Genomic DNA, 24,279 nt, shown 5'->3' with positions numbered 1-24,279 from the left:
GAATAAAACATGTGTCTTGGTAAACGGACTTGCTTTAGGAAGAGTTATCAATCCATTATAAGAGCACTTTTACAGTTCTTCCCACGACAGTGTCTATCCTCATAAACAGTAAGAAAGAGTTTCCCATCCTACAATTGCTATACAAAATACACAAGATATTGTCCTAAATCTAGTGGCTATAGCTAGGATAATTTTGGGTGAGTTTTGGTCATAGTGGGGAGGCAAACATTAATTTGAACTATAATCAGTATGATGAAGAAGCAACTTGATAAGGAGTACACAAAATGAGAAAAGAGCTGGAATCTAGAAAGCTTAGGAAAATGACATTTAAACTACACACACCAAAATATAGATTATAAGTGGTTTTCTTGCATCTCTCACTTGTACAATTAGCTTCTAATACTGTTTCTTACATAGGAAGAAAGATAAACAAGTTTGACTTACATTTAAGCACTCATAATTTCAAGAAGTAGAATGATATTATTTGACTTGTTTGCTTCTTTTTCTTGGGTTCTTTTTTCACATAATATAATTTACATAATTATTTATATCAGACTTTATAGATTTATTGCACTTCCATTATTTCCTATTGGGATTACCAAAATATAGTTAAATATCTGCATAGAAGAGCATCCTATTTACCTTTTCCCCATGTTCTGCCAAGTATAAAATAATCATGATATATGTCCATCAATGATGCACTTAAGAGCTCCCTCCTTCTAAACAGGCTGATGGGATCAGTATCTCAGCAAACCTGTTCATGCTCTAGGCAAGGAAGTTCCTTCTTAAACCAGCTACAAACCAGGAAGAACACTGTGGTTGGGTACCCAGATTTCAGTCTTAGTTTTCTCACTAGATAATTGTGTGACTTATTAAGTTAGGTGGTTTATTAAGTTATGAGAGCCAGTGTTTCTATTTCTAAAGGAGACATCTGAAAAGTAAATGAGATAATCCATATGGAGCTCATTAGATTATGTTTTTGCATAAAAATACTTGAAAATTGTTAAGCTTTTACTAAATTCATCATTGCCCTGTCCGTTACTGTGGATCTAGGTCACTTCCAATATTGTTGCAAGCATTCTTACATATATATTATTGGCCATTGTGTGTGTATATATATAGAAGAATATAATTGACAACTCAAAAGTGTTTATAAATTCTCCTGTTGATAAAACTACCAAATTACCTTCACGTAGATTTGCTAGTTTTAACTCTTATTGGTGGTTGTCTAGCAAAATGGCATTAAAAGTGTAATCCATTTTTAAAATGTATGCTCTTTTTGGTGAGAGTCAGTACCTTCTCATAAATATTTTATGTGTGGATATTTATGTTGATTGTTTATCTCCTTTGAGGGTTTTGTTTATCTCCTTTGAGGGTTTTGTAAACATTAAATATGCTAAGTCAGTTGATTCATGGATAATTTGGCTCCATATTAGGACAACATTTTTAAAGTTCCTAAGTTTCATCTTTGTTTTGCGTAAGAGTCAAAGAATATTATTTCATTTGTTCTGAAACCTTAAGAAGGTTAAATTGTTTTCATTTCTTGGCATATAACGTCTTAAATGATAGGTCATTTTGAAACATACTCTTATAACTACAAATAAGAGAATGAAGATTTAGAATAGTATATGGTTTGTTTAACCTATTAGTAAATGGCATACATAACTTTTTGAATCCAATATTCTATATGCTTATGCATTTGATGTTCCAATGTGTTTATAAGAAAAATTCAGAAAATGATATTATGACATACTTTAGAAATGTAGAACAAAATTCTATGCAGAAATTACTTGAAGAGGAGTTTCTTAAAAGTGACATGACTACGCTAACCAGGTGGGTCTCCATGGATAGATGGGGAATAAATGAGAGGATATTTGTTGAGAACCTTGGGGCAGGGAGGGGGGGACGTGCATTTATGGGTACACAGATCACAGTGGAAAGATGTCCAGTTGGAAGAGTAACATTAAATGAGACTGAATAGTTGTATTTTGTACCTTCAGTTGAACACAGCTACATAAAGTCCTTAAGGAATACATACATTGGACAAAATTTTTCTTCTGGGTGTTGTGGTAGTGTACTTAATAAGAGGATTGTGGTTTGAAGACAAAAGTTAGCCAGGATCTATATCATAAAACAAGCAGGGCATAGTGAAGGCATACCTATTAATCTCAATTATACTCAGGAAGTGAAGGTATGAGGACTGTAGTCTGAGGCTGGACTGAGGAAAACCATGAAAACCTAATTCACTCAAGTGGTTAGAGTTGTTGTGTAGCAAGCATGAGGCCCTCAGTTGAAACCCAGTACCACCCCTCCCCACCAAAAAAATCCCCACCTTTCTCATAGAATAGTTTCTTGTAACATTATCTTTTATGTATCTCAAAATGTTTTGTAGTCTAGACTATAGATGTAAGCCTAATGTAGAGGAAAGTTTCAAAAGTTTTGTCTTTATTGTGTGTACTACATGGGTACATGAGTGTTTGATGGATAAGCCTAGCATTTTATAGTCATATACTTTACAGATTTTGCTCATATATGGAAATGCAAAAATACTTACTAATTACTTATTCTGAGATGCTTGTTTTTCTAAAGGAAAACAAATAGGAAGGTAACAGTAATAACAGTATGTAATAATTGTAACCACAGTAATAAAACCTATATACTGTGAAAGCATCAAAGAATCATTTTGCAATTCAGAGTTTTCTAGTTCATGCTTATTTGTAGACTGTTTAAAAGTTAATTGTAGTAAGCTAACTATGCTTTTAAGGTATGCTAGGTAACTATATCAGCTCTAAACTTTAGATACCTAAACTGATGCGAGAAAGGTAGCAAGTGAGAACTTAGTATATCCCTTGCGTGTTGCCACTATATAGATTTTGACGATGGTTTGGTAAATTTTACATGATTAGTTACATCATAAACAAAATATAGTATTTTGTCACTTCTGTGTTGAAGCCAGAAATAAATATACAGTAATGATGTGATAAGGAAGGGTCTATGTGACCACTTATTCAGAAAGTTCTTCGAAAGTAAAATACGGAACATTCTTAGGTATGCTACTGTACTTGTGGTATGCTAAAATGAAGACATATTTGAATACAAGTATTATAATTGTAATTTTAAAGGTTTCTAAGGGATTATAACTAGTTAAAATTGTCATTCTTGTTATATTTTATAGGCCATTAAGTTGGAATATACAAGATTGGTTAAGTTGGCCCAGGAAGACACCCCACCAGAGACAGATTTTCGTTTACATCATGTAGTAGTCTACTTCATCCAGAACCAGGCTCCAAAGAAAATCATTGAGAAAACCCTACTAGAACAATTTGGAGACAGAAATTTGAGTTTCGATGAAAGGTAATGTGATAGGTAAACTATCTAATTCATATTGTCCATTTGTCCTTTTTCAAAGCTCAAATATAATTTGTATTTAGTTTTCATACAAAATTTTAATAAATGTACCACTGCATTTGATATCAGTTAGAGCAATACATTATAATTTATCTGAAGTCTATATGACCTTTTAAAGTGTAAACTGAAAATAATTTTGATAATTTTACTATATCTTAATTGTAAGTCAAAAGGTCACTCTCAGTAATTTAGAGAGAAAAATATTTTTCAATCTTAAATTCAGATAATTCAAGTCAGTAAATAGTGTTGTGTGCACTGACGTGACTGTAGGATGCTTAGCAGTGCCACTGATCTCCGCTTGATAGATAGCAATAATATCCCAACTGTGACAAGCCTACAACATGTCGAAATTTTATTTTTCAAATAAAACCTCAGAGAAAAATACACTGGAGAATCACTGAAGAAAAGTTTCTCTTCATTTATGAAAACAAAATAATTAAGCTTGCATTGACATTAAGGGCACTTATAATAGTTAAATTAATTTGGGTCACCAAAAGTTATTTTCTACTAAAAAATTCCACACATTAAAAATTAAATTTTAGCTGGGCACTGGTGGCTCACACCTGTAATCCTAGCTACTCAGGAGATTGATTGTTTAGGATCACGGTTCAAAGCCAGCTCAGGCAGGAGAGTCTGTGAGACTCTGATCTCCAATTAACCACCACAATCTGGAAGTCAAGCTGTATCTCTAAGTGGTAGAGCACTACCCTTGAGTAAAAATGCTCAGGGACATGCCCAGGCCCTGGGTTCAAGCCCTGCAACCAACAATAAATAAATTTTAAAATTAATTAAATTTTGTTTGATAACAGTAAATGAACTCTTACTATGCAGCTTAAGTTTCAAAAGATTTTGAAGAGTTATTTTAGTATCCAGAACAATTATTGTGAAAATACTGTACAGAGGGATTATAATTACATTCATTTCTTATCAAGCATTGTAGCCTCCTCCTTTGTTTCCCCTTCCCATCCCATCCTCCCTCCCCCCCCCACCCCTCCCACACCCAACCCTCCTTATCCTAATTTTTAAATTGTGAAATACATACATGATTATCTTCTTAAATGCTTCTAAAATACTGAAGTTGAAAATTGTATTTGAGGAAAACATGAGGGAAGCAGACCATCTGGGATCAGTTGCTGCCTCATCGTATGTCTCTTGTGAAATTTAGAATTAAATAAAATAATACAAGTACATGATTTTGAAAAATATGTAGTAGGCAGTTGAGTGTTCAATAAATGCTGGCTCTGACTATATTAGTCACAGCATGAATATAGCTTATTTTAATACATATCACTACAGAGGACTCAGCAGTACAATTGATGAGGACTGTTACTATATGAGTCTAATCATAACATTCATCAAAATTTTCTATTTTTACCTGACATGAGGTGGCATTTTGATAAGACATTTTGAACTATTTACTATTTCAAAATAATCCCATTTCAAGGGAAAAGAAGAAACACTGTCTCTTTGCTTTAATAGAGATATGTTATTTAAAACATGATTAAAAACAACAAAGAAAAACTTCTTGTGTCCATGTCTTGGAGTTCATTTTGCTTAGCATCATCTTATATAGTTATATGTACATAGCTAATGAGCTTTTGTGTTCATCTGCTAAGATTATCCTAGACATGTACTATTTATTGCAAATAAGGGAAACCATGGAACCTATGTTTCTTTGGGTCTGGCTTACTTGATTTTTTCTAAGTCTTTCCATTTCCTTACAAATGGGGCAGTGTCAATTCTTTCTGATGGAAGCATAGAATTCCATTGTATGTATATATAAGTGTGTTTATGTGTGTGTGTACCACATTGTTGTTTTTAATATACTATGTAATTTCTTGTTTCTTTCGTATGTTCTTGCCCTATGGTATAGCCCCTGTTGTCACTGTATTTGATTTTGGTATGGTATTACTTATACATTTATCTGAATCAGGGAAGGGAAGGGGAACAACAGAATGGTAAGACAAAGGACAAGGAGGGAACCAATCCAGCAGTGATATTCATAAGACAATGTGTTGGAAATGATCTGCATAACTTGGGTTGGGGGGCTGGGGAGGAAGGAAAGTCAGATAATGATGAGGGAAGGGGTAAAAAGTTTGAGAAGAAATGTACTTATTACCTTATGTAACTGTAATCCCTCTGTACATCACTTTGACAATAAAAAGAAGAAAAGAAACAATAAAATAAAAACATGGTTAGTTTTTGTCTATGTAAACTGTTTTAATAGAGCTTAGAGTTTCAAAGGCATATGTTAATATAACATAGTAACTTGGAATTAGAATTACGATCTTATTTTCTTTGTCACTCACTCCCAAATTTTTTTTTTAATAAGCCATATTTGCCACTTCAGGTTATTTGAAAGTTATTTCACAAATAAGTTCAGATATAGTAGATTTTATTTTTATGTGTATTTTAGTAGTTTAGTTTTACATATTTTTCATTTTTTTGAATTTTAATTTAGAAATATATTTTCTTTTATTTGAAGGTGTCATAATATCATGAAAGTTGCTCAAGCTAAACTTGAAATGATAAAACCGGAAGAAGTAAACATGGAGGAATATGAGGTAATATACTTTTGAAAACTTGAACTCTCAGTTGAGGTATCTTGCAGCTTACTGATAACTCCTTTTGTTTCAGCATAACCTTGAATGCGTCATGGATGATGAATAAGAATTAAATGTCTAAATCACGCCCGAGATACTAATACTTTCGTAAATGATTTAGGGCTAATTTGGTATAGTGGTATCTTGGCTAAAAAGTTCAAAATCCAAAGGGATTTTGTGTTTTGATTTTTTTAATTTTTATATACCTTTAAAAACAACTTTTCTAATTAAGAGTGTAACATCATACTGTTAATTTTGAAACTGCTTTCATATGGTAGCATCTAATATTTATCGGGAACCTAGTATATATGCAGAGCATTCTTCTCAACCTTTTGCATGTATTAACTGGATTTAAGCCAGAGAGTAATGCTGAACATGTGCCAGAGATATCGGAAGTAAATCCATTAACAATAAGAATGCTTTTCATTAAGGGATTCTGGGATGTAAGTAAAGCTGGATTTTTTCCTCACTTTATTTATTAGGTCTATTTCATTTCTGAAAGATTTCTGCCTAAAGCTGTCTAGAAGTTAGGCTTTATTAACTCATAAAGGAAATACATTGACCAGAGAGCTCTGATTAGTATACATGGTGTGGCACCAAAGATGTAAAGAATATGGTTCCTTATGGACATGAGGAGCAAGCCAATCTTTTAGTAGATAATGGTCCTAACTCATAGTGCCTTTCATAATGGTTTTATCTTATGCTTCTCCTCCCTCAGGATTTACATGCCTGGGACTTGATTTTTACTTAGATGTAATTCTGCAGTCTTCCTGGCTGCTTCAAAAGACTGAAATCTGCCTCTCTTCTATTTTTTAATTTTGAAACCTCATGTTCTTTTTAACTATAGTTCACTAAATCACGTGAATATTTAAGTAACATGGTTTTGGATTCCTCATACTCCTTGTCTTTCCTTGCCATCTTCTAAGTTCAAGAGTCAGTAAACTTTGGCCTGTGAACTAGCTATAACTCACTGCCTGCTTTTGTCAATAAGGTGTATTGGCATATAGAAATTGGTTTGCGTGCCACCTTTGACTGCCCACTAACACTTAGTTGGCAGAGACTGCACGACCTATACAGCCAAAACTTCTTTCTCTCATCCTTTCACAGGGAAACTTTGCTGCCTCAGAACTTCTAAGCCAGTTCTGATGATATCCCACAGGAGCAGTTTAATTTTGAATTTTCTTCATTAAAGCTACTGGCTGAAGCAGTTTTGCCTATCTTATTAGATATAAAAACATCAAAATTCTGCCTTGAAAATTAAAATTGAGAGTAAAAATTATTTAGTAAGATAGCTTATAAGCAAGATCATATTTGGCTAATAACCTGTTTTTATTTTAATGTTTACTAAAGCTTTACCACTTCAAATTTTATTTTTTAATGAGTTTAGATTTTAATTATATATTGTATTTTAGTTTTCTTTAGTCAAAATTTTTTAAATAAATTAATAAAATCCTAATTTTGTTGACTTGTCCTCCGGTCACCATATCTTAAATGTTCTGCACCTGAGGATACCATGCATTCAACAAAAGTAAATAAATGCATGATAACATTTACTAAGCATTTCAACTTTTATGCACATTGAAGTAATAAATTTACTTCCTTCCTTCAATGTGAGAGAGATAAATTTTCTGAAATACTCTAACATCTAAAAGTATTTAAGTGCCAACATGATATTCTAAAAGTTTTGGGTTCTAGAGAATGAAAAATTTTGGATTTTTGAATTAGAGATGATAAACTGTTTTTTTTTAATCTGTCTGCTCTTTTTTTTTTTTTTTGAGCAAATATTCCAAAATCTGAAAACTGAAATCTGAAACACTCCTGGTCCCAAGCATTTTAGATAAACAATATTCTATAAAATTGCTGTGTGTGAGTAATATAAATGTATACTGAATGCAGTTTTTTAAATACATTTGTATTGTAAAGATACTGTACAGAGGGGTTATAGTTACATGAGTAAGGTAATGAATACATTTCCTATCAAGTATTGTTAACCCCTCCTTTTTTTTCCCCTACCATCCTTTTTCTTCTCACCTCCCCAACTCCTCCCTCTCTCCTACCCCCACCTCGAAGTTGTAAAGTTCATTTTCAACATAGTTTCTTGTACATCTCATTGTTACATTGGTTCAACCTGTATCCTTGTTTTGCATTTTATTACTTCCCTTCCCCTCCCCAAATTATAAAAATGTGTATACAAGATGCAGGGCACCAGAACCAAATACAGTGACACCAGGGGTTATACTATGGGGGAAGAATGTACCAAAGAAACAAAAAATATCATACAGTACATTATAAACAACAGCAAGAAAGATAAAACTCCTTGTGTCCCTATCTTGGGGTTCATTTTGTTTAGTATCATCTTATACGGTCATATGTACATAGCTTTTGACCTGTTCTGCTTGTCCTAGACATATACTAGTTATTGCAAATAAGGGAACCCATGTAGAAATAAAAAAATTTAAGTCCCCCAACAAGAAATCCTCAAAAGAAACAACTACCTGATTGATAAGTGGGCTAAAGACTTGAAGAGAGACTTCTCTGAAGAGGAAATAAGAATGGCCAATAGACATATGAAGAAATGTTCAACCTCTCTAGCCATAACAGAAATGTAAATCAAAACAACATTGAGATTCCACCTCACCCCAGTTAGAGTGGCTATAATCAAGAAATCTAATGACAACAGATGCTGAAGGGGATGTGGCCAAAAGGGAAGCCTACTTCATTGTTGGTGGGAGAGTAAACTTGTTCAATCACTGAAGGTAGTTTGGATGGAAAGAAAAATGACTTACCTTGACTTTGCATCTTTAATTTTCTAGTTAGATCTTTATTGCTTAACTTCTCAGTGCTTGATATTTTTTGAAAAAAGTGGTCTGCCAGAAAATAAATTATGAGTTATATAGTTTAATTTTGAAATTTTCATTTCTCTTGTATTGGATAGTCATAACTATGAGTTACCTTTTGAATAATTCATTATATTTTTGTTTTCACTGCAGGAGTGGCATCAAGATTATAAGAAATTCAGGGAAACCACTATGTATCTCATAATTGGATTAGAAAATTTTCAAAGAGAAAGGTAAAGCTCCGTGGATAAATATTAAAAACAAAAAAGAAGAAGAACTAAACCATTTTATTTAAAACTGTTTATTGCTGGGCGCTGGATGTGGCTCATCTGTAATCTTCTACTCAGGAAGCTGAGATGTGAGAATCATGGTTTGAAGTCAGCCAGGGCAGGAAAGTCCGTGAGACTATTACTGCCAATAAACTACTCAGAAAAACCCAGAAATGGCACTGTGGCTCAACTGGTAGTACATAAGTGGTAGTGTTGAGCAAAAAGAGACTCAGGGACAGCACTCAGGCCTTGAGTTCTAGCCCCAGAACTGGCAAAACAACAAAAATGTATCTTGATGAGCTAGGATTTGAGCTTAGGACTTCGTTTTGGCTAGGCAGCACTTTACAACTTGAGACTATAGCTGTTGGCAAAATGATTCAGTTATGATCTCACTTAATAGAAAAAAAGTCTCACAATATTTATTTTTATTTTTGTTGCCTATTTTAATAAACATTTCATTTTAAAACTATGTTAAGTTCTAGAATATTTGAAAATTAGAATAAATAGTTCTTATATGCCCAACATAAAATATATTGTTTTATGTTAAATCTATAAGATGAGCAAATTCTTTTGTTGGCATTGTTTTGGTTTTATAATTTTATCCATTGAGGGTTTGTTTTGTTTTGTGTTTTGAAAGTGTCTGGCTGGCCTCAGACTAGAGATCTTCCTCCCTCCGCCTAGCAAGGTGCTAGGGCTGTGAATATATACATACCATCATGCCCAGCTAGTGTCTGTGTTTTTATAAGCTCTCAAATGTTATAGTAAGAGTTTATGGTGAAATAGGCTTCGATTTAAAAACTACTGAGTTTGCTTGGGATCAGAGGAGCTGATTACCAAGCACAGAGAACTCTTTAATATTCCCTAACATCTACCTTTAACCCAGTAGTCTTTTATACTTTTAGTAAACTTAAATCAGAGGTAGAATACCCATTATACCTATCTCAGGAACCTTGTAAATTATATGTATAGAAAATCTCAAAGTAATGTGATTTTTAAACACATTTTAAATTGATTTCTATTTATGTATAATCTTGAAGGAACTTCTTATTTAACTAATGTTATTATGTATAGTTAAGAAAAGGATGGATTTTGATTTGCTTACCATTCCAATTACTAGTTTACATATATTTATTTCTCTACACATTTCTTAACATAGATATCTTTAATGTTAACTTGCAACTATGGAGAGAAAAATTAAAATAGAGACAACTATGTTGAGTGAAATAAAATAGAATAAAATACATGCCAAATGTACTCTAAGCCATGAGACCAGCTTGGGCAACATAATTGCACAGTGTCTCCAAAAAATGTATTCATATATCTTACCCAGTAAACACTTAAAAGATGAAAGTAATTGTTTAACTAAAAGCCTGGCTTACACTATAATTCTTCCTAGTTTTTTTTTAATTGCATAACTTAGAAGAATGGTTCCATTACATAATGAGCTTATTTGGTTTCAATATACAGTTAAACATGTCAGTATTCTAGGATAGTCAATGTCTTTTATAGTGGGATACTTGGCTACAAAAGTTATAATGGTATCAAATATTTTCAAAAGAAATGCTATTTTTAATTTTTTAGCTACTATGTAGAAATCTTGTGTTAATCTTATATTTATAAAAACGTAACCGAAGACATGTCAATTTCTGGACAGTAAAATGAAATATTTTTTGGAACAGTAGTACGAGTGGAAGGTAAAGAAGCATATTTTGTTTCAAATGAATGGTAACTGGACTGTTGGCTTTTACTCTGAATTTTATGTATTTGTAAGAACTTTAAAGGTTGACAAAAACTATTTGTCCACCTCAGTGCAGAACTGAGACTATCCTCAGGGAGGGGACTCAGCTCTATCAGGCCAAAAGTGTAATTCAAGAGAGATCTTGAATTGCAAACTAACAGCTATGATACAAAAGATTCGTAGGTCAATGATATATTAAATAGCCAACGACCACAATTTATACGCTTAAAATCATCCCTGTTTTTCATAAGAAAGACATTTAGTTGAGGATTTATTTATTGGCATAATCATGCAATTTAAAAATAAAATTTCACACAAGTTTTATGAAAACCAAATTCCTGGAAAAGTATTTTCAAAAAATATTTAAACTTATCAAATTAGTGTCTGATACATAATCTAATTTGTCATAAATGTGTATATTAATTTTCAAATAATATAGCAGTTTGCGTTTTGTAATGTAGATTTATCTTCTCTCTGAGCATATGAAGTAAATCATAAACATTAACACTGATTGGCCATCTAGGCTCAGGTTTGGAAACAAATGTTTCTTTATACTTTTTCACTGTTTAAGATGTTATATTTTTCTCTATTAATCTCTGTAAAGATAATAATCATTAATTGACTAAGGATTAGAAAAATGAAAAAGGAGATATCTTAATATGTTTTTTATCTTTCATTTGTAAATATGACTCCTTACTCCTTAAATGCCTGTAAAGATAATTATTTTAGATACAAACATAATATTTTGTTAAACACTTTTACACCTATTCTTTAGACCTAGTTGAACATATGACATTTTAGGTTTAAACTGTATAGACTTTGCTCATACTAAGGAGTCTCTGCATGAACCAAACAATATTTGTGATTATAAAACAAAGAAACCTGATCTTTGTTTCATTAAAAAATGTTGTGTTGTTAAACAAGTACATAGTAGGCTTTCACATCAATCTAAATTGTGAGTGCAACTGGAAGATAGTGAGAAAACGAAGTAACAAAATAACATAGAATGACCATTTTGCCTTCTTCAGCAATGAGCCTCTCTTCCAGTTTTTATTTCCTAGCTACTGTTTTAATTTCATTTAAAGCATAACTTAAGGTGTTGCTGTTCAAAAGATGCTTTGGGAAAGTCAGTGCATAATGTTTAAAATTTAAGAGTATACACCAAATGCTTTATAGTTTTTACAGAAATGAAATTCTAACATTGTCTTTAATTTTTTAAGTTATATAGATTCCTTGCTGTTCCTTATCTGTGCTTACCAGAATAACAAAGAGCTCTTGTCCAAGGGTCCATACAGAGGACATGATGAAGAGTTGATATCACATTATAGAAGAGAATGTTTACTAGTAAGTCCAGTTCAGTGTACATGTGTTTATTTGGTTTCTTTCATACATTGGGTACATTTTCCAGACTCATGTGTAAGTGAGTGATTCTAAACTCTAATGGAGTAAGTATCGTGGTAACGACTATAACACTGAGTCTGTTCCCGTAGAGTGGCAAAAATCTTCCTTTATGGATCTCAAATACTTCGTTGATAAACCAGAAATGCTCTTGAAATGAGACCAGATTATTTTCATTATATAGTTAGATTTTATCATCATGCTACCATTCCTTTTCTGGTAGGCAAGAAAGTACTGCATAGTTCATGAGGAAATATTTTAGAAAGCAAATAATAGATTTTCTGAGACTTTGCAAATGGTGGTTTACTCAGCATGCATAATGTCTAACAGTTCTTTGTGATATAGTATCTTTTTGTTTATCTATCTTGCACCTGCTGATAGTTCTTGATTCAAAATTTTTCACTATGTATTGAACTACATGTAAAAATTTTTATTCGAGTTCACATAACTAGATATCAGAAATACTTTGTCGATGATCCTTGAATGAGTAAATGTCATATAATCACAGACTCCTTTAAAAATTCTTATTTTTATTTTTTTTCTTAGTTAATTGTTAACTTTACTCTGTTCCATATTGTGAATTCTAAAGTTGTAGTTTTTTCTTATAAAACAAATACAAAAAAAAGATACTGAATGATTAGTGTCTTTTTAACCTTTACAATTTGGTTATATGCCTGAAGAGTACTTTTTAAAACACCAGGTAGTTGTGGTGGTGAAATGTTTTCATTGAGAAAGAAATCCAGGTTACATAATTTTAATGTATATTGTCTTTATCATTTTTTAAAAGAAGTATTAGCTGGTTATAATTTTATTATGTTAGCTTTTGTTTTTGTTGCTCTTACATGAATAGCTTTTACTCTGCAAATTTTTGGTGTTAGAATAGTTTGTATTTTTTATATTCTATTTACTCTGTTGCTGGTAGTAATCAAATTCACCTTGCTATCTTAAGCATTAATATTTACAGTTTCTTTTATTTAATTATAAAAGGAAGTAAAACGATCTTTTTCATTTAAGAATAACATTTGGTCATTTCTTTTGCATTAAGAAATTAAATGAGCAAGCTGCAGAACTATTTGAATCTGGAGAGGATCGAGAAGTAAACAATGGCTTGATTATCATGAATGAATTTATTGTTCCATTTTTGCCTCTGTTATTGGTGGATGAGATGGAGGAGAAAGATATACTTGCTGTGGAAGATATGAGGAATCGATGGTGTTCCTACTTAGGACAAGAAATGGAATGTAAGTTTAATGCTAGTAGTTATCTGAGTTATGAGGATGAAAATAGTTAGGATATGGTTATTTTATTGCCAATTTTGTATTGCATAATATTTTTTACACAGTGCTATTGCCATTTATTCTCTTAATATCTATTAGAGCATGGCAGTTAATTTACCTAGTTCAAAATAAAGCAGATTAATGAATCACATTGCAGATAATAACTTGGTAAATTTGCTGTTAAGATGCATCTAATTTTGTGTGTGTATGTGGCCAGAACTGGGACTTGAACTTAGGGCCTGAACACTAGTCCTTAGCTTTTCGCTCCAGAATGGAGCTCTGCTACTTCACCCACAGCTCTACTCCTGAGTAGCTAGGATTACAGGCAAGAGCCCAGGGCCTGATTCATCGAATTGTTTTTATTTGCAGCAAATCTCCAAGAAAAGCTGACAGATTTTCTTCCAAAACTGCTTGACTGCTCTTCAGAGATTAAAGGTTTCCATGAGCCCCCGAAGTTACCTTCATATTCTACACATGAACTCTGTGAGCGATTTGCCCGAATCATGTTGTCCCTCAGTCGAACGCCTGCTGATGGAAGATAAACAGCGCACTCTTTCCTTAAACGCACTGTATAAACTTTTTTTAGTTCTTAACCCTTGCCTTGCTGTCACAGGGTTTGCTTGTTGCTGCTATAGTTTTTAACTTTTTTATTTTAATAACTGCAAAAGACAAAATGTCTATACAGACTTTAGCCAGACTACACACAATAAAGCTGAGAATTGCATGGCACTCAGACTTCGTTTTAACCAGAACTGATGAAAAACGGCAACCCAATTGCTTTCATTATGGCAAAACTTCTTTTGCCACCCTTCTATTACAGTATTACTTCGCTTTCATCTTTTCTTTATCAACAGCTTTCATTGCAGTCTGGATATTTCCATGACTAAGCCATTTAAGTGTTCAACACTGTATGATACATAATTATTTGATAGCTTGTAAATGAAATGAAAGAATAAAGTTTTATTTATGGCTACCTATGTGTCTGCAAGCAGGTATATTATGAACTTGGCCTTGGGATTGATGTTAGGTCGAGTGGCTTATACAGTCTTTTTATTTTGCTGTATTGGTAGCATATTGACAATTTACTATTTGACACATAATATTTTGGCTATATTTTTAACCAAGTTGTTGAATTTAAATGGAGTCTAAAACCTACTTTGATTGAATCAAGTTTTCACTGAAAGTAGCAACTGATTTATAAGTCAAGCTACATGGAAGTTTTTAGTCTTTTCTTAGATTGACCTTTTATGTTTTTACAAATAATATAGTAAAGTGATTATTTCAAATGAAACATGAATAAAGCACTTGAATAAGGATTATTTGTATAACTTAACTATGTGTGCATATCTATATACACACATGTACATATATATGTACACCACAAACATGTATATTCTTCATAATGGAGGACAATGTTAGCATTATATAATTATTGTATTTTTGTAAATTGTATACCACTTTCATTGAAAATGTTCTCTACTAATCAATGCTGTGAAATGAAATTGATATTGTTTAACTATTAGAAGCTATAAGTATCTTCATTTTTTTTCCAAAAACAAAGCTATAGAAAGTCCTGTATATGGAACTTCTGTTTTAAGATTAATGAAGTATTGTGAATCAAAATCAAAATCAGTTCTTTAAAGGTAACTACGTAACCTTTAATCATGACATCTTTTTTTGAACTTATAAAAATTTCTGTATAAATGATGCTGTGTTAGCAGATTATATACATACACACACAACATGCATCATGTTATGTGTGTGTTTTAGCATCACCAAACTAAGGCTTTTAATTAGTGTCTCATAAGAAGACCTATAGTGAAAGAGGAAATATATATCTATTATATGATAGTCTTTATAAAGATATCATTGCATTGCTAATCTGATAGTGATGAAGAATTTGTTCCATTCCTATTGTTAAGTTTCATTTTGCTCATCATAGTTTATCACAATGTGTTTTGGTTTGGAGTTTGATTTCTCTGACGAGCAGAATATTGCATTCGTTTTCAATGGTGGTTGGTTTTGTTTTAAAGAAAAAAATCTAAAAACTTCACAGGTGTCATCATCCTCACAGTGGTAAGTTAGTTCATGTTTGTTTATAATTGACTGCTGAGACACAAACATGCTCAACTATTAAGTGCAAATTAATCCTGTGGAAGGCATATCTTTACATTGTACTTAAAAACTAGGTTATTGATTCTTAGTAATGAATTTGAAATCTGGTAATCTAAAATAATTTATTTAAAGGAGTAAACTATTTCCAAGCCTGGGGATACAACTTACTTTTATTGGTTCTTACATTTATTGGTTCTTAATCTAGTTTTAAGATGAAGTATGTGGTATTTCTTTATATAGTTTGCAGGATTAAATGTAACATAGCTAGTAATTTAAGAATTAGAATTTCATAGTTCTGTTGTCCATGCACATTTGACTTTAAATAACTATTACACTGTTTGATTAATTGGAACTTTCTCTCCCCCCCCAATTACATTTGAAATAATACAGGGTCAAATCCAAATAGATAGAATTTGACTTCTAGGAACTGCTTCTAAATTCATAGTTTAAGGAGACCAGAAGCTCTGAATGAATCTATGTGACCCTTCCCACATTGATCACATTCACTGTAATAACCAATAACAAAATTATTCACTGTCAAGGTATGGTCTCTTACCCAAAAGTTTTAGCAGAATCTGAAAATACAACAGAAAGGAAAATTCTTGAACCCTACCTTCAGAGTTCAGATTCAGAAACTTCAAGTGTTATGAGCTTTTATCAAATCCTAAATACAATTTTGACATCTCCTTAAGGCCGAGCACTTCTGCCTTTGATAAAATTATTGGTAGCATTCATGCAATTTTAACTGATGCTTACTGATTTCCATACATTCTTCTGATCCTCTTTATTAGGGGCTTTCTCATATTTCTTTTATTAGTCGCTTCAAGGAAGTGATTTTGTTTTTCTATTTCATCTTAGATTTAATAGAATATGATGGGTTTTCTCTTTTTGTGTCTGATTTTCCAGAAGTTTAATATTTTTGTTTTGTGATTCAGATTTGTCAACTTGCCTCTAGGATCCACTCATCCCCAGAAAACAAAAACTTGATTGCTTTTAGGTGCAGAGTGGGTACTTCCTTATGTAATTTTATTTTTTTAAATAGATTGAGTGCCATTTACTTTGGCCATAGTAACTTCATCTAGAGTATTTATGTTGGTGTGTAAAGATTTCTTAACAAAATACTGCAGACTGGTTCTCCGGTGCTTTATTTTCTCATAGTCGTGGGAGCTGCCAGTTCCAGATGAAGAAGTTGGAAGGTTTAGTTTCTGTGGAGGCCTAACATCTTGGCAGAGATGGCCATCTTCTGTACTCTTGCATGGCTTTTTGTCTTTGAAACTATAACCTCATTTAACCTTAGTTACTTTCAGTCTTAAATGTTAGTTCTGAATTTATATTCAAGGGTTTTTTGCTGTGATGTTGCCATCAACACACACAGTTCAGTTGGAGCAAATTTACCTTCTTCATATTAAAACAAAGTTGCACTGGGGTTGGAACTGTCACATGTGGATTTTGGTGAGTCATAATTCAGTCACTTACAGTATGTGACACGTAGGGTTTTTTGCTCCTATTTTTATAAAGAGGATGTACAGAGGTGTTACAGATTTATAAGTCAGGTACTAATGAGTACATTGCTTTTTGGACAGTGTCATCCTTTCACTTGCTCTTTCCCAGTTTTTCCCTCCCATCACCACCCATAAGTTGCATAGTTCATTTTCAACATACTGTCTATTGACTATCACTGCTGCGTTCATTTACCCTTTGTCCCTCAATTTCTGTGAACAGCTAGTTTTTATACCCTTCTTCCAGAAACAATAGTAGGATTACTTGCCCCTTCTCTTTAGCCTCAGGATACAGTGCAAATGTCCATAATTCTGTTCTCAGGTCTATTTTACTTCTTTGTGTTTTATTACTTTATTCTAAAAGTTATGATGGGGTTAGGAATGTGGCTCAGTGGTAGAGTGCCTGCCTAGCAGGCATGAAGCCCTGGGTTCGATTCCTCAGTACCACATAAACAGAAAAAGCTGGAGGTGGAGCTGTGACTCAAGTGGTAGAGCACTACTAGCCTTTAGCACAGAGAGGCTTAGGGACAGAGCCCAGGCCCTAAGTTCAAGCCCCCAAACTGACATGCACAAACACAAAAAGATTATGATGGTATTCTAGGTTTGAAACTAGAATTCTTTCAAATGATCCTGTCAGTGTCTTTCATCATATCTCAGCTTTATGAGTTGTTAGGGATATTGGCATGAGCCACTAGCATTAATGTTAGACTTTTCATTGAATAGATGTTTCTTGAATAAAGAAAATATTTCACATTGATGACTATCTTGTCAGTTTCATTGATATGCCATGGATGTGTTTCTATTTTGCTGTTTTCATTCTTGCCTGCTCCGTGTACCTTTTCTGTCTCCTACTTTTTGCTCAACATAATAATTATTTTCCTTGCCTGAACAACATTACCTATATGAATGGGTCCACAGTGTTTGAAGTATATTTATTTGTTCTTCATCAACTAATTTTGTTTACATATATTTTTAATAACTGAGAGGTGCTGGTGGCTCATGCCTACAATCTTAGTTTCTCAGAATATTAAAATCTGCACATTTCAATTTGATGCCATTTTTGTGAAACTCTTATCTTCAGTTAGCCAGCTAAAAGCCAGAAATGAAGCTGTCAAGTTGCAGAACCCTAGTCTTGAGCAAAAAGGAAAAAAAAAACAACACTAAACTAAAGGACAGTTCCCAGAACTGGTACAAAAACTCAATGATCATGAGGTAGACAGTTCTTTGTTGCTCATCAAATGCATATAGTTTTATGTTTGTTTTAATTTCTATTATGTGTGTTCTTTAATACAAGATTCTTGGTTGAGAACTATCTAGATATTCTCTTCTGTCCTGAGAAACTGAGCCTAGCTAAAGTGATTTCATCTGCCCTTTGCATGTTGCATGTTTCTTGCATTCTCTTGCATGAGCACTGGGCAAAACTGCATGCTCCTTCATCCTTACATGCTTCACAGTTACCACATCTGGTTATTCCTGATTTTCAGGATCTATTATTTCTTGAAGAACACTTCTTCAAGCTTTTTCTTATTTTTGACTACATTACTCATTATTTCCTTTTTTTTTTTTTTTTGGTTTTTCATGGGTCTTGAACTCTGGGGTCTGTCCCTCAGCTCAAAGCTCAAAGCTAGTGCTCTACCACTTGAGTCAAAGTGCCACTTCCGGTTTCCTGGTGGTTTATTGGAGATACGAGTCTCACAGACTTTCCTGTCTGGGCTGGCTTTGAATCGTGATCCTCAGAGCTCAGCCTCCTGAGTAGCTAGGATTACAGGCATGAGCCACCGCCGCCCAGCTATTTCCTTTTTTATTAATACTTAAATATTGTGATTGCTGAAACCATACTACTTGACCCACTTGTCAATCTTTTGCTAGCTCCATACTTGTGTGTGTGTTTGTGTAGTATATTTTTGTAATATTTTAATTAGTTGTACAAAGGAGTTGCTGTCCAACAAATCAGTTTATAAATACAAAGGTTACCCTTTCATCATTCTTCCATCCCTCCCAACTCTACCCCTTCCCTCAATTTTCTTAATTTTTTAGGATATACATTGAGTTTTATGACATCATTCTTTCCCCTTTGTGTCTTCATTAGACTGATACGTATTTCCAGTTGTTCATTTTATGTACTTGCATGTTTCAGAGACACTGAATTCACTACTTATTTCCACCATTTATCAACTGTTGAAAAGTCAAAACTGTAATATTTCCTCAATACTATAGCTGCAGTATGACCTCTTTTTGTTTTGCCAATGAGTATCCTCTCTGTTGTCCTAATTTATCTTCTGTGTTGTTGGCAGAAGAAGCTTGTTGCCTTGTTTCCGCCATGTGTTTTCCGTTGCTGGACTGAATTCTCTTAATGGGAAATCATGTCTGTGTTTGTTGTACCTGTTTTTGTAGCACTCGGAATCTTCTTAAGCCCTCCAGCCACTTTTGGCCTCCACTGTCCAATATGATAGCCAGTGACAGTGGCTACTTAAATGTAAATGAGCTGGGTGCTGGTGGTACACACTAATAATCCTAGCTACTCAGGAGGCTGAGATCTGAGGATTATTCAAAGCCAGCCCAGGCAGGCTTTATCTCCAATTAATCACCAGAAAACCAGAAAGTGGTACTGTGGCTCAAAGTGGTAGAGTGTTAGCCCTGAGCAAAAAGAGCTCAGGGACAGCACCCCAGGATGGACAAGAAAAAAATAAGTAAATGTATTTTAAATGGCATTTAAAATATCCTTCTCTTAGTCAAATTACCCACATTTTAAATGTTCAGTAGTTGTGCATTACTGTCGACTACCATATTGGGTAGCATGCTTTAGGATGTTTCCACTATCATAACAATATTCCATGGCTCAAGCTGTTCGAGACCCTTGATTATGTGGACATCTTTCTAACTCACTTTACTGTTCAGGTACTCAAAAGTATAAGCTGAATAAATTTGGCTTCAGCGTTGATTTCACTTTATCCTAATCCTGCCATTAACAACTTTACTAATCTGTTCTTCAGGTAGCATGTCTATCTAGCAGCATCTGTGCAGTCAGTACTTCTACTGCACACAAGTAGTAGAAGAGTTGGAAGTACAGATCAATTGTAAACTAAGAGATGGTAAATGCAAAATGTATCTCCTATTCCTAGTAGGAAAACAAAAAGGGAAATTTTGAATTCCAAGAAAGAAGTGCACATGACTGTTGCTCAGACCTCTGACTGAATGCAGGGCATATACCACACCAAACTGCCTTTGGTAATGCTGTGCATTTTACAGATCAATATAAAGCTTTGAAAGGCTTAGCTACCAATATTAAGTCAACACTGATGGAACTAGGAAAGAAAAAGTAGAACTTCCTTGCTTCTTACCATCCCACGTCCCTCTAGAACTTACCTGTGACAGTGCCTATCAAGTTGGAATGAGAGAAATGTAGTTTTCAGTCCCCCGACCCTAGAATCACAAGCAGATGGTAGAAGAATGGAACTGGGGCTCAAATTTGTAGATACTGTCTCGGCTTCAGTAGATAGTGTACTAGCTCTAATGGAAATCTTGGGTTCTTATATCAAACGAAATGTTTAGTGATCTTGTTTAATTATGTTATAAAACCCACAATCGAGGGGTATAACCAGTAATTCATGGGAAAGTATCATAAGTAATTCGTGCCCATCATTCATTCAAACACCTATTGAATGTCTACCGAATATAACAATCAGCATTAGGATTTGGCAACTTCAATAAATTACATTAAGCAAAATGAATATTGAGACATATAACAACCAAAACCTTAATTCTCCAGATTTAGCCTCTGTTAACATTTTTGTGATATGCATGTTTACATATATATGCACACAACTGTATTCAAATGATTTCATAAAAACTTTATCGCACATATGAGAAAATGTGCATAGATCTACTTACTGTTACATAATAAAAATAAAGGGTCCTATTTATCATCTAAATATATGTGTAGGCTACCACATGTATATTCCTATATTTAGTTTCTATAGATGTTGTCTTGATAAATTTCTAAATGTAGATTTTTAATATGGATTCTTGAGTTCCATATTTAAAAGTTTGGACAATAGTCCAATTATCAAATTCCCACTCACAAACTAGCTGTTCCCTTTTATACTGCCATCCTCAGTACAGAAGACTTACTTCTTCAGTCAGTAACACAGAACGTTATTAGAAATTAGTACTTTTAAGTAGCAACCAAAGGATTAATTTTTGTGAATTATTTATTTTTACTAAAAGAGTATTTCAATGTATTAATAGTGTACTTGCTTAAAGTTGGGGGGCAGATTATTCAGGTGGAAGATCACTTACTCAGCAGCACAGCCCCACATTCTAAAAGGAAAAGAAAATTTCTTGCCCTTATTGTTTCTTTTAGGTATTCACATCCAAATATTTTAGCAATTGATGCAAACTTTTTTTTACTATCATTTATGGTAAAATTTATTATTTTATGATAATTTTTATGTAATAAAATCTGTTGAACTTCTATCATGTAATAGTTCTCTGCCTTTTATATAGTACGTTATTTTTCTTTTTAAAACATTTTATCTCATCTTTTATACAGTTGGCAATTACATAAATCTAAGGGTTGAGGCCAAGTTTTAGCCTTTTCCTAACAAGTACACATTTTTGTATTAGTTACTCTCCAAGATATTCACCTTTATTACCTATTGTCTTTCATAGTTTTCCATACTCTCTTAGAATTATTTAATTTTTCCTCAATTAAGTTCAGTTGGCATTCTGATTATATATGCTACAGAAATAGAACATGGGATGTAAATATACTGAGAAGTTATGGTGTTCTTATAATACTGAATATTTCTATCTAAAATATTCATATTTCTGTTAGATTCATGTGTCTTTCAGTGGGCTTCTAAATTATTTTCATTTTATTAAGTTTAATTATCTCAATGTATTTGTTTTTGCCGCATTTATGAATGGTTCCCTCTTTTCCTCAGAGAACCAGGGAGATTTTTGAAAAGATTTTTGAAAAGAATTTTTCAAACTTTTCAACTCAGAACCTATTTACATTCAAAAGTCTTGAGATATTTTTTTGTGCAGGTAGACTATATCACTTGATGTCATTTTATTTTTAAAAAGTTTTTTATTGTGAAAATACTGTACAGAGGGGTTAAGTTACATGAGCAAGGTAATGAGTACATTTCTTATCCAGCATTGTTACCTCCTCTTGTTTTTCCCCTACCATCCCTTCCCTCCCACCTCCACAACTATACTCCCTAACACCTCCCCCCTCCCTCCTAAATTGTAAAGTTCTGTTTTTCAACAGTGTCTTGTGTATCTCATTGTTGCAATGGGTCAATTTGTATCCCTATTTAAACAATTTATTTTTTTTTCCTTCCCCTCCCCTAATTATACTAGCATCAAATACAGTGAAAGCAGGGGATATACCGTGAGGAGTGGGGGAGGGTTGATGTCATTTTAGAAACTAAAAATGTTTGAAAATAATTACATTTTAAGTGGCATGTCAGCATTAACTTACCCTGTGACAGACACTTTAAGGGGAAAACTAACTTTTTTTTTCCTGCCTGCCTGGGCTTTTTGTTGGCAGCAGCTGTGCTTAAATCACAAAGCTAAGGCTTGAACGGAAGAAAAAGTAGTAATTACAACTCCCCAAACCTACAGCATAATGATGAAGATTATTCTGTACCCACACTTCCCACACAATTAACTTAAAATTTAGCAAGGACTCAAATGTTTATTTTAAAAAGTTATTGGGACTTGTTTCTCATAGCACTCCTATACTTTCTTGGAAATTTAATTATTTTATAAAGTTGGTCTGGGGTAATAGTGTGGAACTTTGGATTCCCTTTATTGGTCTAGAAGTTTTTACTAAGTAGAATGCCTGTTCTTTGTTTAGGTTGCAGTTCTTTTATTCCCTACATTGAGAGATCTCCAGGTAGTACTTTCCTTATGTGTTTTTCTGCTCTTACAATTTGCAACCTTACATCAGGCAGGCCTTTGTCCAAACACTGAAGAGTTGATTCTCTCATATATATATATATATATATATATATATATATATATATATATATATATAGGGTTAGGGTATTATATATAATACAGTTTATGGTTATTTATGTCAGAGAAGTTACTCAGATAGGGAGGGCTTAATCACACATCTGTAAATCATTTAGAAGATACACTAAGGGCATAGCCTTAAGGTTTTGGAATAATAGTGAGTTTACACACAACAACAATAACACAATATGTTTTATCTTTGGGCTCATAAAACAATTCAGGACTAGTAAGGAGCAGGGGAAAAAACAGCCTACAGCCAACGCAAAAAGAAAGATCATTAGTATAAAGGGAGCATAAACCTTTGGAAGGAAGACAGTAAATAGGAATCTCATCTTTTTTCATAGTTTGGATGGAGAGATTTATTTGCAATCTGAGTACCACAAACTGAGTACCTACAGAATGTGGGTGGGAGGCCAAAATTGAGGTTAAAGATATGTTCTGACAATAAAGTTGACAGTATTATTTTTATATGTTTTTGGTAGCACTGGCATTTGAACTCACGGCCTCACACTTTCTACTCATATATTCTACCACTTGAAAACCCCTACCTGTTGAACCAAACTGTTTTAGATAGCTATAATCCATCCTGGTTAATAGGATGTGTCCCCAAATAGATAGTTAAAATTAAGAGGCTTTTCTAATATAGAACTTTACTAATAATTTTGCCAAATTGTGCAATTTTATTATCAGTATGTGGAAGTTGACTATTACTGATAATTTTTAATGATTTATCGTTCAATCACTGTAAATTTTAAAGTCTATAGTTCAAGAAGGGATAGTTACACTGAGATAACTGTTGTCTTCTAAATTCCCAGTAGGTGGTGTCATAATACTGTGTTTGGGAATAGTTTTGTTTTTTATGAGTGCTGATGAAATTGCTAATGTATTTTCATTGTAAAGTTTCCTTTTTATTCCGAGCTGACACTGCTGTAAACCTGTTATTTACATCTTTTTTCAAAAAAACTTTTTTAACAGAAAGCATAACTAAGTGACAGTATTTTGCTATTTTCTCTAGAATCTACACAATCAGAAGAACAAGGTAGCCAAAGATTGGCAGATTCATTTCTTAAATGAAATTTCTCTATATCAGTAGGTAACAAGAACCTAG

The 24,279-nt window shown here is 33.2% G+C and overlaps 1 protein-coding gene across 4 annotated transcripts in view; it reads left to right on the top strand.

Moving 5' to 3' along the window:
• Usp25 (ubiquitin specific peptidase 25) overlaps positions 1-14,863 on the top strand; it is a 104,254-nt gene extending 89,391 nt beyond the window's left edge. For all 4 annotated transcript variants that reach the window (XM_042676790.1, XM_042676789.1, XM_042676788.1 and 1 more), the window contains 6 exons: positions 3,176-3,354; positions 5,894-5,972; positions 9,002-9,081; positions 12,076-12,199; positions 13,299-13,494; positions 13,900-14,863. In XM_042676790.1, coding sequence (XP_042532724.1) covers positions 3,176-3,354; positions 5,894-5,972; positions 9,002-9,081; positions 12,076-12,199; positions 13,299-13,494; positions 13,900-14,072 — 831 coding nt within the window. In that variant the 3' untranslated portion in view covers positions 14,073-14,863. The remainder of the gene's footprint in view (positions 1-3,175; positions 3,355-5,893; positions 5,973-9,001; positions 9,082-12,075; positions 12,200-13,298; positions 13,495-13,899) is intronic.
• The last annotated feature ends 9,416 nt before the right edge of the window (positions 14,864-24,279 follow it).

The sequence above is a fragment of the Dipodomys spectabilis genome, unplaced genomic scaffold (genome assembly GCF_019054845.1).
Source record: "Dipodomys spectabilis isolate Male_0828 unplaced genomic scaffold, ASM1905484v1 ptg000032l, whole genome shotgun sequence".
Classification (NCBI taxonomy): Eukaryota; Metazoa; Chordata; class Mammalia; order Rodentia; family Heteromyidae; genus Dipodomys; species Dipodomys spectabilis.
Note: the sequence above shows the minus strand (reverse complement) of the source record. Positions and strands in the feature narration are given on the sequence as shown.